Source organism: Argentina anserina, chromosome 4 (genome assembly GCF_933775445.1).
Source record: "Argentina anserina chromosome 4, drPotAnse1.1, whole genome shotgun sequence".
Classification (NCBI taxonomy): Eukaryota; Viridiplantae; Streptophyta; class Magnoliopsida; order Rosales; family Rosaceae; genus Argentina; species Argentina anserina.
The window spans coordinates 10,782,847-10,799,251 of NC_065875.1; the positions used below are offsets into that span (position 1 = coordinate 10,782,847).

At 36.8% G+C, this 16,405-nt stretch overlaps 3 protein-coding genes across 7 annotated transcripts; 2 read left to right on the forward strand and 1 right to left on the reverse strand.

The window, feature by feature from the left end:
- Nucleotides 1-214: 214 nt before the first annotated feature.
- LOC126789971 (uncharacterized protein At3g49140) lies at nt 215-8,118 on the reverse strand. 2 transcript variants are annotated; one of them, XM_050516072.1, is made up of 13 exons: nt 7,756-8,118; nt 7,081-7,204; nt 6,377-6,608; nt 6,092-6,194; nt 5,925-5,989; nt 5,281-5,394; nt 4,491-4,586; nt 3,711-3,864; nt 3,298-3,407; nt 2,980-3,129; nt 1,628-1,723; nt 739-884; nt 215-590 (listed from the first exon to the last, which is right to left on the reverse strand). In XM_050516072.1, the coding sequence occupies exons 1-12, from the start codon at nt 8,090-8,092 to the stop codon at nt 771-773; spliced, it is 1,695 nt and encodes a 564-aa protein (XP_050372029.1). In that variant the 5' UTR covers nt 8,093-8,118; the 3' UTR covers nt 215-590; nt 739-770. The 2 variants fall into 2 exon arrangements, with proteins under 2 accessions (XP_050372029.1, XP_050372028.1); XM_050516071.1 differs by having other exon boundaries at nt 215-607.
- Nucleotides 8,011-10,365, forward strand: LOC126789973 (protein WHAT'S THIS FACTOR 9, mitochondrial). Of its 2 annotated transcripts, XM_050516077.1 has the most exons (3): nt 8,011-8,124; nt 8,749-9,813; nt 9,894-10,026. In XM_050516077.1, exons 2-3 carry the CDS (start codon nt 8,847-8,849, stop codon nt 9,956-9,958), a joined length of 1,032 nt encoding a protein of 343 aa, XP_050372034.1. In that variant the 5' UTR covers nt 8,011-8,124; nt 8,749-8,846; the 3' UTR covers nt 9,959-10,026. The 2 variants fall into 2 exon arrangements, with proteins under 2 accessions (XP_050372034.1, XP_050372033.1); XM_050516076.1 differs by having other exon boundaries at nt 8,749-10,365.
- A 206-nt stretch (nt 10,366-10,571) lies between these two features.
- Nucleotides 10,572-15,864, forward strand: LOC126789972 (uncharacterized). Of its 3 annotated transcripts, none has more exons than XM_050516073.1 (8): nt 10,573-11,078; nt 11,688-11,899; nt 12,666-12,947; nt 13,341-13,463; nt 14,177-14,327; nt 14,823-15,034; nt 15,458-15,494; nt 15,586-15,864. In XM_050516073.1, the coding sequence occupies exons 1-8, from the start codon at nt 10,724-10,726 to the stop codon at nt 15,702-15,704; spliced, it is 1,491 nt and encodes a 496-aa protein (XP_050372030.1). In that variant the 5' UTR covers nt 10,573-10,723; the 3' UTR covers nt 15,705-15,864. The 3 variants fall into 3 exon arrangements, with proteins under 3 accessions (XP_050372032.1, XP_050372030.1, XP_050372031.1); XM_050516074.1 differs by having other exon boundaries at nt 14,937-15,034; XM_050516075.1 differs by lacking the exons at nt 14,823-15,034; nt 15,458-15,494; nt 15,586-15,864 and adding an exon at nt 14,559-14,762 and having other exon boundaries at nt 10,572-11,078.
- Nucleotides 15,865-16,405: the final 541 nt, after the last annotated feature.

Consider the following 16,405-nt stretch of genomic DNA (forward strand, 5'->3'; position numbering starts at 1 on the left):
TGGTTCTTACGAGTGATACTGATACGGCCAACAGAGGCTTGGAGCTACCAATTTCATGTCATTGTTTCTGTGGGCAAGTGAGTGTTATGCGGGCTATAGCATGCTGCTTGTTTATACTTAAGAGTAGAGTAACATATTCATATTGAGGAGAAATGAAGACCCATCTGAAATTAGGATCAAACTAGGACATGATTTATAGATGAGACAGATTAGGGATGACAATTATCCTCGACATCAGGACAAATAACATTTGTAAATAAGCCGATTCTGATCAATGAGATGGGGAGTAAAAATTGTTGCCTGCAATATAAATTGTGCAAATGTTGAACATTTGTCTTCCCAATGAAAATTAAACATATCTCTGATGACATCATAAATACAGTGGTGGACATGATTATTGTTTTTTTACATTGCCGCGTTTTATTCTGTGGTTTCTCTTCTGAGAAGTATTTGGAGAATCTGCCATCTGCACGTCCACATTTTCCAGCTTTGCCTTCATTTTGGTGCAGATTTAACCATATTATCATCAGAGCACTAACAACGCTTGTTCCAAGTCAAGGAGCTCCAGGTTATTTATCATCATCATTTTCCTATGACCAAACAGTCTCTAAGAGAAATAAGATTTTCTCTGTCATGACGCTAAAATTTGAAAAAACAATCAAGGCAAAGAAAGATGCCAAGAGTGGAACACTGAGAGAAATGATATTAAAGCTCATGTGCAAGGACAATAAAAAATACCTTTCATTCTAGGCTAAAGAACCGTGATAGAATTAGTACGACTCCACACCCTGAAAATTATTTCCTTGACTCCTCAACTTTTTACGGCGAGAGCGTGGGAGCAAAAGTTGCTCAATCTGCTTTTCAGCTACAAGTTCAGACTTAGCCTGCACATACATGCAAAGAAACCCTTTAAGTGAAGTAGGACATATTTTTTTTTTAGCTTTTTTCTTCTAGATTTACTATCAACCTGAAGTAAAAAATATGCATATATGCTGAGGAGTGATTACGAGTAACTGGGTCAAGGGAGTGTTGCATATCTGACTACACCAGTGGATAATAAACCCATAACATTGAAGATACTACATGCACAGCCAAGACGTCATTCCCACCTACATTATGTGGGGAATTGGGGATCATATTAACCACCTCAGAGGTTAAAATATCCTTGAAAGCAAGAGGGTAAAAGGCTTTTAAGCAATCTCTGAAAAAAACTGTCTTCAGCCGAGAAAAGAAACCAAATTTTTGTTTTTTTTATGACAAAAATCAATGACTCTTTCTGTTCTGACCGGAAGTGCTTAAATGTCATCCATAATTAATTGAATACTAGTGTGACCCAACGTGAGATGAAAAATGAGTTCAATAAATAAGGAAAAAGAGAGGTAGTAAAATAAAGTGAGCCTCCTTTGTTGTAAGTTTGCATTGAATAATACATGCCAGTACTTAAGCAAAAGAAAACCTAAATGCTCACAATGGCAAAGCTAAGTCAGTAGTAACATACAATGGCATGTGTAATGATGCTAAAACAGCATGATACCATTAGGACATAATAATAACTATTAGGCCTAATGCATTACTCCATATACATAGAGCCTGTCTTAATATAGTATGTAATTAACTGATTACTTACCCGGATTCTGAAGGGAAAACGATGAGTTTGTACTTCTGACCCTGAGAAGACTCTAACGTCCATTCCTAGACTGTCAACCCCGATCAAGTGAGCTCCCTGCAAGAGTTATTCAATGACCACCTCAATTCAGTTATTTTAAATCTGAATGTAGCAACTAAAGAGTTCAAGAGCTTTTTTTTTTTAACAGCTGCTATTCAAGAGTTTGGTACAAATGTAAGATATAAATAAACATAAAGGAAAAATTCAACAATTTGAGTTTCTACAGAAGCGACTTGGGGCACACATTCTCCTAAAGAGCCAGAATTTATCATGCAGCCTCCATTATGAATATTAGCAATCATAATGCAGGTAAGATATAATTAATCACAAAAAGGAAAAAACCAACAATTTGAGTTTCCACACAAGCGACTCAAAAATTAGAACACCTTCCTAGAAAGCCAGTATTTATCATGCAGCCTTCATTATGAATATTAGCAATCATAATGCAGGAGTACACCTATTAACATCAATGTTTCCATTATACACTTCAACCGCTCAAGATATTCAAGATATTATTGGAAAGATAGAGACTCTTCCCTTCCTCTTCCTGTACATGTTCTTGTTTTGTTTGTTTCTTGTCTTGTTTTCTTTTTCTTTGCCAATACATAAAAAGCAATACCAAATAGTAACCCCAGAAAAGGACAAAAGAATAAGCAATCCGAAAATACAAGAGGCCAGCCCCATTTCACAAAAGCCAACTGATTCGTAATAATAGATGAGATGGACTAGTCCCTAGAATAGCAGAAGGTGAACCCCATAAAACACTTTATCCTGAGATACTTTAACGCCCGACCTCTATTGCTGTTTTCCATGATCCATTTTTAGGTGATTCTAATACCACAGCTGTCAGAAGTTTAGGGTATCTAGACTACAATTCTCTTGACCGAAACCTGGCATGTTAAGAGGAATCTTCTGGTATTTTCAACACTAAAGTTTCCTACTAAGGTTCCCACAACTTTTAAAGGTATGAATAAGTAAAACTAGAAACAAAACACACATTCTGTATGTAATTAACTTTAAAAATTGCTTATTGGAGAAAAACGTGGGAGTGGGAAGATATAGACAGATTTTTTTTTGGGGGGGGGGGGGGGTAGAATTTGTTTGTTTATTATTACTACATTGTCCTCTGTATATTAAGACCTATTTCAAGATAGTCTAGAATGTAAGGGTTAAGTAGTATTTTCACACCCACATTGGCTAACAAAGCCTCCTTGCTTTTTCCACACATTAATGGTCAATATATACTGCTTCTATAATTCTTTTCCATAGACCCTAAATGCGGCTTATATATAAAACAGAAATCAATCAGATACCTCAACTTGAATCCCTTTTCTTTTGCATAAAGCTTTAAGAGCAACATCACATCTGATCCCTCTTTCATTGAATCGTTCTACAATATCCGAGATAGAGCTTATAAGAAAATCAGGTTCCGCATCCTGAAAATCTTGCAGGCCAATTGTGGACTGCAAAGGTCATGAAATGAAAAACAATATAAGATTTACAACTATCTCAGTCCAATAAAAAAGTTGCAATTAATGTCCAAATAGTGAGCATAAAACACAGTCAACATCTTTATATCAAAGGATATTTGCAAATGGGACAAAAGTAGCATAGATGGCAGTAATACTCACCTGAATACCATATACCGAGAACATTTCTATTCTCATTATCTCCAACCGGTAGAGTGTTGAGCAAGTCTTGCTTTGGTCACTTTTGGAACTAATGCTCACTCCTTTACCATCTGAACAAAAATTTGATTATGGTTAACTTTGAAGTAGCCAGCTAATGTTTATTGTAAGAATAACAGGCCAGAATCAGATTTTCTCCTGATTACATTTTATCAACAGAATGATTGACGAAGATGCTCAACTATTAATTAATGAGAAAATTAGAAATTAATGACCGCAAATGTGGAATTCATGATACAAACTTGCACAATGGAAAATAATTTGGCAACAGAAACAACCAAATTGTTCGCTCAACCCATCAAGGTCTGCTGTATCAATTTTAAATTAGAACGAATTCAGTATTAATAGAAAATTACCTTTCTCCTCTGAGTTGTGATCGTCGCTATCCTCATGATGAAATAGTCTTCTTACATAAAATTCTTCATCAGCAAAAGCAGGTACAAGACATCCTAAAATAGAAACACCATTGGATGGGTAATCCATTTTCTTGTCATGTCTGACATTGATGGCCTGTAAGAAAACATGCATAAAGTACATCATTTTTATAAGCCAAAAAGACCCAAATATTAAGTTGATTTTAGTTTTTACTCCTATATCATATCAATCTTTCACAAGAGTAGAGACCTTATTTCATGTATGGACATATGTTTTGAAACAGAAGAGTGTTTAAGTTCAGTTCCAAATAAGCCAATACTTAGCCCAGCTTCTACATGTAGGTTCACCACCATATATGAAGAAGCAAGCGTAATATCCATCTACTATGATAATTCTTCATAATTACATTATTATTATTATTATTTTTAAGAGCCACTGCACATGGGATTTAAAGCCACTAAAGAAAATACTTCTTGGCTTATGAGAAAATCACTTATCAGATTAACATACTAGTGACTGCAAAATCATAAATAGTTCATTAAGACAAAATGATAACTTAAGAACAGAAGGCCATTGGTCCCAGTGGCATCTCCACATGGTCCACACCATTGAGGAAAATGGAGTTAAACGATGGCGAAGGTAAGCAATGATGAACAGTATGCAATATGGTACCACTTGTATTATATCTGGAACTACTCCCTCATGATCAATAATTACAATCATCAAACATCTACTGATCAAAGCATGAGATAATCACCTACCTTTGTCAAGCACTTTGCAAAGTATATGGGATGAATCAAGGTAGACGCATCAGGTATCTCCCAGTCCAGAAGATCAAAAGCTTCAGATTCTACAACCTACACGTGACCATGAACTATATCTTAAATTTGAAATTTAGAAAATTCAAGCAACAAATTTTAAGAAATAAAATGTTATTCTTAACAAGAAATCATGCACAAAAATGTTTCTAGCCATTATTTATACTATAAATCAAGCAACTTTGTATTTGAATACCCAAGAGAAGTTCTGTGACATCAAAAAAGAAGACTAAGGTTAACGGGGACAAGTTAGCCATCCAACTGTAATAAAATTTACTGTTTGGCAGATTTAGGTTGGCTGGCTAACAATGCCCAGTAATTCATGTAGAACAATTTCATAGACAAAGATGTTTGGTGTTACTTTTAAGTTTAATTTTCATTGTTAAAAGGGATTCCCTTGTTAATAATTATGGTCCAAGGCCAATCAGGTGAAACATAGTGACATTCAAAGTTTGTATTACCTTTACAATTTCTTCCCCCATAGGTTGTTACCATCTCCATATTCTCTTCACCGAATGAAGCAAACAAAAAATTCTACTAGTCTTTTCTGCACCCAACCCCTTTATCTTACAATCTTACCTCTTCGACTGGCACCTCTATCCAATCCAAATAAAAGGGACATCGTCATATATCTTCTGAAAAGCACTAAGTATCTTTGCTAACCTCTAGATAATCATCATCAAAAGGGACGTTGTCATATATCTTCTGAATAGCACTAAGTATCTTTGCTAACCTCTAGATAATCATCATCAAAAGGGATAACGTCACTGTAGTGGTCATCGAGAATGCTGAATCCTCCTGTTCTTCCATTGTTGTTTGCAGGGATATCCATTCCAAATAAAGCATTCTGAACCCAACACACTCATTTTAGAAATCTCCAAATATCCAACATCATAAATATAATACTGTAATTATAGATGATAATTATATCTACAATCTGAACCCCAATAAGTCTACTTTTTAGGCTAATATATATGTTTACATAGAATTTTCCTGAACTCCTATAAAATCGACTTTATGCTATTTAGCTATAGCAGTCAATATAAATAATTGCTTTATATCCATGCAAAATTATGGTAGTTGAATCTTTCAACCAAACCTAATAAGCTACAAACACAATGCAAAAAAATCATGTTTGAATGTCTAAAACTAGCACACACAACACACAGAGTGCTGATATTTAGTGATATCAGACCTAGAACAGGCACCAAATTTTACTACATTAGTTAAAAGCTTTTTCCGTTTCCACCACACTCGAAAAGTGGAGAGTAATTGCCCTACTTAAGAGTTTAAAAAATTCTAAGAGAATTAGCCCTAAAGGTTTTCCCATTTATGGGAGAAAGACATATCAAAGAAAGAAAATACTCAGTTGCTCACCACAGGGTTACTTGCAGTAGGATCTTCTAATATGTTTACATCATCAAACACTTCAAAATATAAATCTACAAAAGCAATAAGAATAGTAAGATGGAATGGAATTAAAATCAAGAGTCTACTGATAGAATATATAAAGTTATGCACTTCAAGATGCGGATTCACAAGACCTCCATAATCGTCGATAACATATTGAAACTCAGCCCAAGAAATTTGTTCATGTGGTTCGGAGTGTATCTTCCCAGGAAAAACCAGCAAAGCACTGTCGTTAGCCTAAGGCAGAACGAAAACGTTTAACCATGGATGGTAATGACACCAAGTACATTGGTAGTTGACACTACACATTTTGTCCAGCACATACATATAATACATATCATCATCAATTGGCCAACTAACTGAGATTTTGGAATTTAAACTTTAAATAGTGAACAGCCTTTTTTCTAGAAAACAGAGACCTCAACTGTTGTTCTTGCTATTTCAGCAGAGGTGAGTTTAGTGTCTCGGACCATCTTGCACACTTTCAATTCCTCAAGAGGATGATAACCTTGGTTAGTCATATAATTAGAGGATTCAGGAACAGAATCAGAAAAATCTGCAGCAACAGAAACTTTGGAAATGCAAAGACCATGTCCAATAGACAGCCAGTGAAATTGTGTTGGTCCAGCTAACGGATTCCTGCACTTCAAACTGTAATAGAAACTTAGATTTCTTATTGACCAATCAACTGGAGGCTAAACTTTGTTTACCAAAGAATAAGAGGTTTACGATAATGACATACAGAATAAAATTGAATGGAAGTGAAGAGAATATACCTATGATCACAGACACTCTTTCACTTACTCAAAATTCTTTCATTTTTAAACTACATCTAAAAATCCATTTCTAAAACTTCATACCCAAATGCAGGGTAAATTTTTAGAAGATTATGACTAGGAATGATGTTCATTCACTCAATATGAATTTAATGTGCACATAAAGTTCTAAGGAGATATAACTCATGTCCACTCAAGTACCCTTAACTTCATCCATGCAATATGCATTCCTGAATTTCTCAGGCTATCAGAAACATGTTATACTCGGTAACGACTACCCATATTACATGTTCTGAGGAAATTCAAAGGATGTACTTAAGAAAAAATCATCATAAACTTAGCTTTACCTTACACCCAGAAAATCAGGGGGTCTTCGACCATCAGAACCAGGTTTCATCCAACTGTTCGAGATCCCATGTTTTCTCGAAGAACAAACTCCTTCCATATGGCATGATTGGCAATGCGAAGAACCTGAAATACACGAATTACGGCAGTTTCAAATCCCAGCACTGAAAACTCAAAGCTGATACAAACAAGAAACCTCTTGTGAAAATGATTCATTATTAAATTAAGTATCCAACATGAAATTTCTATCAAGTTCACAGAACCAGACATGATCAGAGGAGAATAGCATGAAATGTCTCATCAATATCTGAATGATCTATTTTCTTTGGTTTTGCTCAGTTAATTTTAAATTTGTTAAAAAAGCTAAACGTCATCTCATATTCCTATAAACACTTCAAGCCCAGCAATCAATCATTCTCTGCATGTGGTATATCTTCAACAACTACAACTTCCCAAATGGAAGCAAACAAGTACACAAGTATCAAAGCTAAGAACTTTGGAAGCAAAAGGCGAAAACTTCAAATGGGTTTGGTCAAAGGCATGCAAATCGAAAATGGGTATTTCAGGATTGGTGGATTCAGTGATTGGAGTAAGACATGATCCGACATATATTGACAAAAAACAACCCAAAAAAACAAGAAACATAAATGGAAAATAGTAGTGTTGATGATGATTACCCAAGGGAAGAGAAGAAGCAGCTGCAATAGCCATGAGAGAGAGAGAGAGAGAGAGAGAGAGAGAGAGAGAGGAGCTCAGAGATGCAGTGGAAGAGGAGAGTGGTGTGTCGTATGATTTAGCAGTTAATGGTGGCTGAAGAGAGAAGAGTGATGTCCAATTGTCGTATGCTCTGTGTTTTGGATGGTTTATACCTTTATATGCCTTTGACATCTTCCACTTAAAAGCTTCTCTCTTGTTTTTGTCTCTTTTTTGTTTTCGGATTGAACCCAAACAAAAGGCCAAGTTGAGAGCCACCATCCATACGCGACCCACTCCGCCACTCTGTGTCTCTCTCATCGCAACTGCAGCTGCTGCTTCTCTTCCCATGGGTAATCTCCATCAACCCTCCTCCTCTTTTCCATTTATGTTTCTTGTTTTATTTTTTCCTACAATATATATAGGATCATGCCTTGCTCCACCAATCCTGAAATACCCATTTTTGATCATGATTCAAGGCCTTTGACGAAACCCATTTCAGTTTTTCGTCTTTTGCTTCGAAAGTTCTTAGCTTGATGCTTGAATTCTTGTCTGATTGTCTTCTTCTTGGGAAGTTATAGTTGGTTGAAGAAGTACCATATCCTAAAAATGATTGATTACTGACCTTGGATTCTTTTATGTATCTAAAGGAATATGAGATTACTGATCAATGTAAGACGTTTCATGCTATTCTCATGTAATCATGTTTGGTTCTCTTAATTTGATATGAATGTCATGTTGGATACTCAATGTACTAGTGAATTATTTTCATTACAGGCATTAGCTTCGACTTTTAATAGGTTCTGTTCTTGTGAGAGTCTTGCGTAGTTTTTATCATTGTGGCATGATGGTTAGCAGTCCCAAATACTTTGATAATTTCTTATTTGATGGATTCTTCCTAATATTGGAATGAAAGTGAACTCTGTGCTGAATGTTCTCTTTTGTATTCCTGTAATGGTTGGTTTTTCCTTTTGCAGTTCTACTGCTTGTGTAGAAAGTCTTCATTTCAGGTTCGTGGAATGCAGAATGTAACGACAGGCAAGAATGCTGCTCTTGTGTTTACCAAGACAGAACCATGGTCATGTACATGCTATTTAGTAAGTTTGGGGTTGGCTTCCTCCGTAGAACACAAGTATATAATTACCAGCACAAGCGTACTCTGGTGAATGTTAAATTGAAATGGGTTAAAGATAGGGCATTGGATGCTGTTGTCTCTGCTGAGAGAGATCTCAAAGCAGCCTGTGTTCTTGTTTCCATTATCTCCTCCTCGTCTCATGGCTGCCTCCCAATATACCATCTCACTTGTCACCGTGGACAACTCGGTCTTCCTTATGACCTCAAGGTCTCTACTTTTGTTAGGAGATACCCTTCTGTTTTTCTAGAGTCCCATGTTCTCGATAGTGGTGGCACTCGTGTACCATGCTTTAGCTTAACACCTGAAGCCATAAAGCTCCAACAAGAAGAGTCCAATCTCGTCCAGAAGAATCGTATTGATATCCTTAATAGGCTTCAGAAACTGCTTATGCTCACTAGGGACTGGAAGCTTCCTTTACAAACTGTTGACCAGCTGAAATGGGACCTAGGTTTGCCATATGATTACCAGCATTCGGTAATTCCTCATCACCCTGATCTATTCTCTTTCATCCGTTTACTTGATGACCGTGTTGGCTTAAAGCTTCTATCCTGGGATGATGACCTTGCAGTTTCCCAATTGCAAAAGAATTCTGCTATACAACAAGAGGAAGAAGGTATGCGAAGTGGCTGTTTAGCTTTTCCAATTGGATTTACTAGGGGTTTTGGTTTGAAGAGAAAATGCATGGAATGGTTGAAAGAGTGGCAAAGCCTCCCTTACCATTCTCCATACTATGATGCCTCCCACTTGGATCCACGTACAGATGAATCAGAGAAGAGAATTGTTGGAGTCTTCCACGAGCTTCTTCATCTCACTATACAAAAGAAAACTGAACGTAAGAATGTGAGCAACCTTCGTAAACCTTTGGCCCTACCCCAGAAGTTCACCAAAGTATTTGAGCGTCATCCAGGTATTTTCTACATTTCAAAAAAGTGTGACACTCAAACTGTCATTCTGAGGGAAGCCTACGATCATCGACAACTCTTGCAGAAACACCCTATTGCCAAACTGAGAGAAAAATTTGCGATGCTGTTGAGGAAAGGTTTGCTGGATAGGAGCAATGGTCTATACAAGAAGAGTTCTGGTGATGTATCAGGAGTAGGTCTATTAAAGAATACCGTTGTTGATAGTATCAGTGATTACAGATCCGGCCTTAATGAGGATTCGGAGAATGATTTGCCTTATGAGTACGAATCAGATGAACTGCACAACCCTTGCTGAGTCAAAGTTAGCAGCTGACTGATCTGTCCAGTTTGTCTACATCATAGGCGTAACTTGTAATTTACAAGTAGACATGCATTTCATGCAAGACTTGCAACCATTTTCAGAATAGGTAGCTGGACAGGAGCAGGGGAAAATGCAGGTGCTAGACTAGAAGAAGGAACAAACAGTGTAGCACATATTATGTCAAAGTTACTTTGTAAACAACTAAACATACAAATGTAATTTCTACCATTCAGTTCGAGAGCTCATAGTCTTTGTTTCTACCATTCCAAATCCTTAATCGGAATGCCAACTGTTTCTTTTCTTTTTTTCGGATTCAAGACATAGAATTGATTTCTGTCTAAGAATCGACCTTTGGTCGAGTTCTTCCTAAACTGAAATGTTGATCTTTGTGGGATTATAAGATGTCAAGAAGAAGCGTTCTTGTTTAAAGTAAAACTCAGAAAAGAGACAAAATGGAAAGGGAGAGAGACCAAAATGGCTTTGGAGTTGCAGTTTAGCCAAGTAGGCAAGTACTACTACATAAGACATAACGCTTCAGTTGGAAAGTTAAGAAGCCAAAGCCGAAGCCAAAGGAGGAACTTGAAGAGAGAAAAATGAGTTGTGTACTGCATCCTCAGGTGGGTAGCAGAGACTGCAGTGTCTCTCTTCCCCACAGCTCCTGCTCTTTCAATCTCAGCTCCCCTTCCAACCTTACATTTGTGTCACATCTTCATCAACGATCACTTTCACTTCCCCACAAGTCAAATGCATCTCCATTTCTTACCAGAAGGAATGGAGTCCTTCGAATCCTGGCAGCTTACGCAGGAGACTCAGCGCCACCGGAGTCTCCGGCGAAGGCGCTGAGGCGGATTATGGAGTTGCCAGGGGTGCACCAAGGCCCTGCTTGCTTTGATGGTCTCAGTGCCAAGCTTGTGGAAAGAGCTGGTTTCCAGTACTGCTTCACTAGTGGTATATGCCACTTTCATGCTTCTTATTTTGATTCAAACTAAGGATTTGGGTTTTCTGTATTGGTTTATAGTGAAATTATTGCATGTTTTGATCTGGGTTTTGAATAAATATGGTCTTTGAGGTAGGATTGGATATATAAACCTGGGTTTCGAGCACTGGTTGTTGGATTAATACCCGTTTTGGTCAATGGACTAAGGTAGTTTATCTGAGTTTGAGATGATATTTAGTAAATCTTCACATTCTTAAGATTCTAAACGACTACAGGGTAGTTAAGTTTGACCATAAACTTATCTATTCTTGCAGTGTCTCCACAGTTAACTCAGTCCATAAACTTATCAATTCTTGCAGTCTCTCCATAATTAGACACCCCACACACACGACGCCGGAAACTTGCTCATTTGTGTACATACTAGTTTTCTGGTAATAATTGAATTGAGTTTTTTTTTCTAAGAATTAAGTTATAACTCTGAATGAATACAATTGAAGTTGAGTTACAGCTACCTTGCACTTGCGTTGCATTTCATGATCATTTTGGAGGTACTTCTTTGTCTAAATGTATGATACATCCACACGAACATAATTAACAATGCCATTATGTTCTTCCATTAGGATTTTCGATATCGGCTGCTAGATTAGGGCTGCCAGATACCGGTTTCCTATCGTATGGAGAAATGGTGGATCAGGGGCAACAAATTACTCAATCTGTGTCAATTCCTGTCATTGGGGATGGTGATAACGGTTATGGGAATGCAATGAATGTCAAGAGAACAATCAAGGGATATATTAGAGCTGGCTTTGCTGGGATCCTGCTCGAAGATCAGGTCATTATAGAAACTATAATATTGCATCTTTGAATTTTCCTGTGTTATCTCTTGTTCTAAAATCACTATAACCACACTTTCAGATGCTTTTATTTCATGATTGTTAATGTAAAATCTAAAGCGATAGGCTATTGTTATCATAAAATCTAAGGCTATTGAATAACATTTATCAAGAAATAGAGGTCTTTAGTGCTCATTTTGTGGATTATAGTATTCAGGTCTCTATGGATTGGGACGTTGCTCGCTCTTTGCTGGTATGACTGTAAAAATATGAGTAACATCAATGAATGGGAAACCAAATATGAGAAGCATCAATTGCTAGTATTTCTTGTCAGCTAGAAACCAATAATAATTGGATTTGAGCCAATATTGGATTGATATGATCTCATATTGAATGTGGAGTCATTTTAACTGTAGCCATGTACCTTTGTGTAGCCATTACAACCATTCACCACATGACCCAGATGGCTACATTCCCACAATCAGAGTGCAAATGTTTGGTTTACATAAGACCTGACTTATTTAAACGCTTCTTCCCTTCTAAGCATCTATTTTGTACACTCTTATGTATTTTGTTAAAGATTTATTCTACTTTTTTCTTAGTAGCAGTCCAACATGTCTATGTACACATTAAAGTTAATATTACTCTATTTCCTTACAAAATAAGTGAATAGATGTGCAAATAAATTGTGATATTGCACAAAACATTTCCCCTTTTTCAACCATTGTCTTGTGCTTATTTGAGACTTATAAAACTGTTATCTAGGTTTCTCCAAAAGCCTGCGGTCATACGCAAGGCAGGAAAGTGGTGTCAAGGGAGGAAGCTGTGATGCGGATAAAAGCAGCAGTTGATGCTCGGAAAGAGAGTGGCTCTGACATTGTAATTGTAGCACGAACTGATTCTCGTCAAGCAGTTTCTTTGGAAGAAGCACTCTGGAGGTCAAGAGCATTTGCTGATGCTGGAGCAGATGCCCTTTTCATTGATGCGCTAGCCTCTAAAGAAGAAATGAAAGCTTTCTGTGGAGTATATCCATTAGTTCCAAAAATGGTACATCATAATTTCCATAGCACAAACAACAAAGTTAGAAAGCGTAAAACATCACAATGCTGCAGACTTATTTTTATTACATAGCGATTATTCTACATTTTCCTGCCCAAGGGCTTTGGCATACCTTTAGCTTTTGCTTCTATACATGGCTTCTGGTAGCCTAAACAAAATTGTAAAAAGTTGGTGAAACACTACTTTTTCTGGTAGCGTAAAGGGATCCCCTTTTATTACCCATTCACTCACTCACTCGGATGCACAAACAACCTAGCACACGTGTGTGCACACACACAAACTTATTCCCAAAACCAAGGAGCCTCAGCCTGAAGTTTGTAATTTCAGAAGCAAGAAATGAAATTAATTTATAGTGCTTGATAAATCTTCATGTTTTATCAGGCAAATATGCTTGAAGGAGGGGGGAAAACACCAATACTTGCTCCTCTTGAACTTGAGGAAATCGGATACAAACTTGTGGCTTATCCACTTTCCTTGATTGGAGTATCTATTCAAGCAATGCAGGTAACGTCCACCACCTTTTCTTTTCAGTACAGTTTATGAACAAAAGTAGAGCTCAATTGTCTTGGATATCCTATACCTGTGCTTCCACTGTTATAAAGATATTTAACTTCATATTGATTATGGGTCATTCTGATTTTGTACCATGGCTTAAAAATGTGTTCAAAGCCAGAGAAATAGAGAACCGCACATGGTGTAATATTCTAATAGAGATGTACAGTTTTCAAAGTGTTTAAATTGCTTCAAAAGAGTAAACTCTCGTTGAGCTTCCATTCCATGCAACTGCAAAGGATACATACTAAATGAAAAAACTGTACACATTATATATATATATATACATATGTGTGTGTGTGTGTGTGTGTGTGTGTGTGTGTATTCTATGCCACAACTTGTTCCATTTCACAGCATCAATTTGTGGTTTTAATACACACACACCAATGACACCAGCATTTTTAATCAATGTGACTGCTACAGTTGATGATGTGAAATAGTAACAATGTATGATGTCATACTTCTAAACATGGAGTGCTTTCACTTAACATCACCTATTGCCTGGATCCAAATTCCAATTTTTCAAGTAATACTCGGCAACTTTTCCATCAAACTCATAGTGAGAATAACAATGCAATCTTTTGCTTTTCAGAAGTCTTACTTTTCTAGATTCACTGTCTTTTAATATTACTTCATGGTTGAGAACTTATATGAATAGGCTGCAGGACGCACTAGCTGCTATCAAAGGAGGTCGTATCCCTCCACCTGGAAGCATGCCATCTTTCGAAGAGGTTAAGGATATCCTAGGTTTTAACAATTACTATGAAGAAGAAAAGCGGTATTATAGCAACAGCAGTCGGCTGTCTTCTGAAAGATGTGAGTAACTGTTACAGTCACATCTCTCATGAAGCTTTTACTCACCATGGATGTGATCATTGGCATTGTTTCTAGTTAGGCATCTAAGTTGCATTTGAGAATCCATTAGGTTTTTACAGTTTTTTATTAGAGTTGAATACATTAACAGAACACATTCATATCTGATTTTAACCATGCTAGCCTAGGCATCTTAATTTTTGAACATTGAGTTCTTATTGGTAACTACTATAGGTCAATCCTTTGCTATAAGGTCGTACAAATACTGCCAATTTTTCATGTACCAATTTGAGGGGCAACGTCTTACATGGTCAAAGTATCGATGCTCTGACGTGTTGGCAATATAAGGACCGTTGACTGTCATTAAAGTGAAAATCTAATGATCGAAATAGATGCCAACATGGCCAAGTATCAAAACTTTGAGCACTGAAGAACTTTTGCAATTTGAGGTAAGCATTTTCTGGTTCTTGGTTCTTATACACAATGGTTATTTTCCAGTGGCCAGTAGTGTATACAGTCTTCAAGGGATAGCTGAAAATGCAGAACCAAAAGATCAGAGTCCTCAAGATCCCATTGTTGAAGTCATAACACCTGAAGTGTACAATGGTGCAGATGGCTTCAAGGATTCATTTTCCGGGATCTGGTCTCGGAAGTTGCGCATCAAAATAACTGGAAGAGATGGATATAAGAAACTTGATGTTAGGATTCCTGTAAGTCATCTCTTCGTCATTGCAATATATCTGACAGTAATTCTTCACATTTTTCTTTTGTTAGAATTTAGAACTGAACTGTTTTAGAGAAACCAGAAAATCAGATGAGAAAATTGCATACTTGTATCAAAAAAAAAATTAAACCAAAATGCATTACAGAAGATCAGATGTCCCTAGCTATATATTGGCGCTTTCTGAAACTCACACTTATTTACTTGATCAGACAATAACATGTCACCTTGCATCAATAATTTTGTGTGTACAGCGCATACTTGTTTGAGTACATAGTTACTCTGCCAACCCAGTCCATGGGAAGGAGAAAAGAACAAATGAATATGTGAATCCTCTGTGTGCTGATTATGTTATTTCAGATTGTGTCTTATGTTGATCTGTCCTTTTGTTTTGGCTGTAAACAATTCATAGGCTGGATTCTTGGATGGAATCACAAATATAGTTCCAGGTATTATTTGACTTCCATACTTATTGAAGATGGGTAATATCTTCAGAATAGCCCGATGTATAATTCTGAGTCTGACACATTTTCGATGCAGCTCTTGGGGGTGTAAACATCAAAGAACTGTTGAATGAGGCAGCCGATGAAATGGGAGGGAAGCAGCTGATAGATTTTAATGACACAATGGGTGATAGAATCCAAGTATTTCTAGAGTAATTTTCTACTTGATTTTTACAAAGCAGAATGACCCCATGTATATCACGTGTAATCCTCCGAGTGGCTTTCTTAGTTCCTACAAACTGAATACATGAAGAATGTGTAAGAGTAGAAGGTATATTTTACATTGGAAGTATCAGTATCTCTTTATTTTTCTTCATTTTCACTTCTAACAGTAAAGAGTGTGACTGAAAGAAATCGTTGAAATGGAAACTAAAAAGTTTTCTTTTGATAAAAAGAAAAAAAAAAAGCTTTCGTCTGATTTAATTTCTTTTCGAGTTTTTTTTTTTAGCATTCTAATACATTGCGAAAAGAAACGTGAAAACTTATATTGAAATTTGGTTATAATCAGTAGAAATAAAGTCCAGCAAAAGAAAGAAGGCAGAAAAGAACAAATAACATTCTAACATACTAAGCTAACTGAGGTGATATATGTGCTTCAAGTAACAGTTAGGTAGGTAACTTAGGTAAGAGAAAGGCAAAGTCCATATATACCAATGTTGGGATGTTGCAAACAGATTGCAAGTCAGGCGACACATATATGCGCTGGAGAGTAGACCCGACGGACACTGGTAGGGGCATCACGGTCTACGGCACCAACCTAAGTGCAACTTCCGGGAACTACTTGCATTTCCCTTTTCATTATCGACTTGGACCTTACCATTCACATGCATCCCAAAGTGGGACTTGTCGATATATTC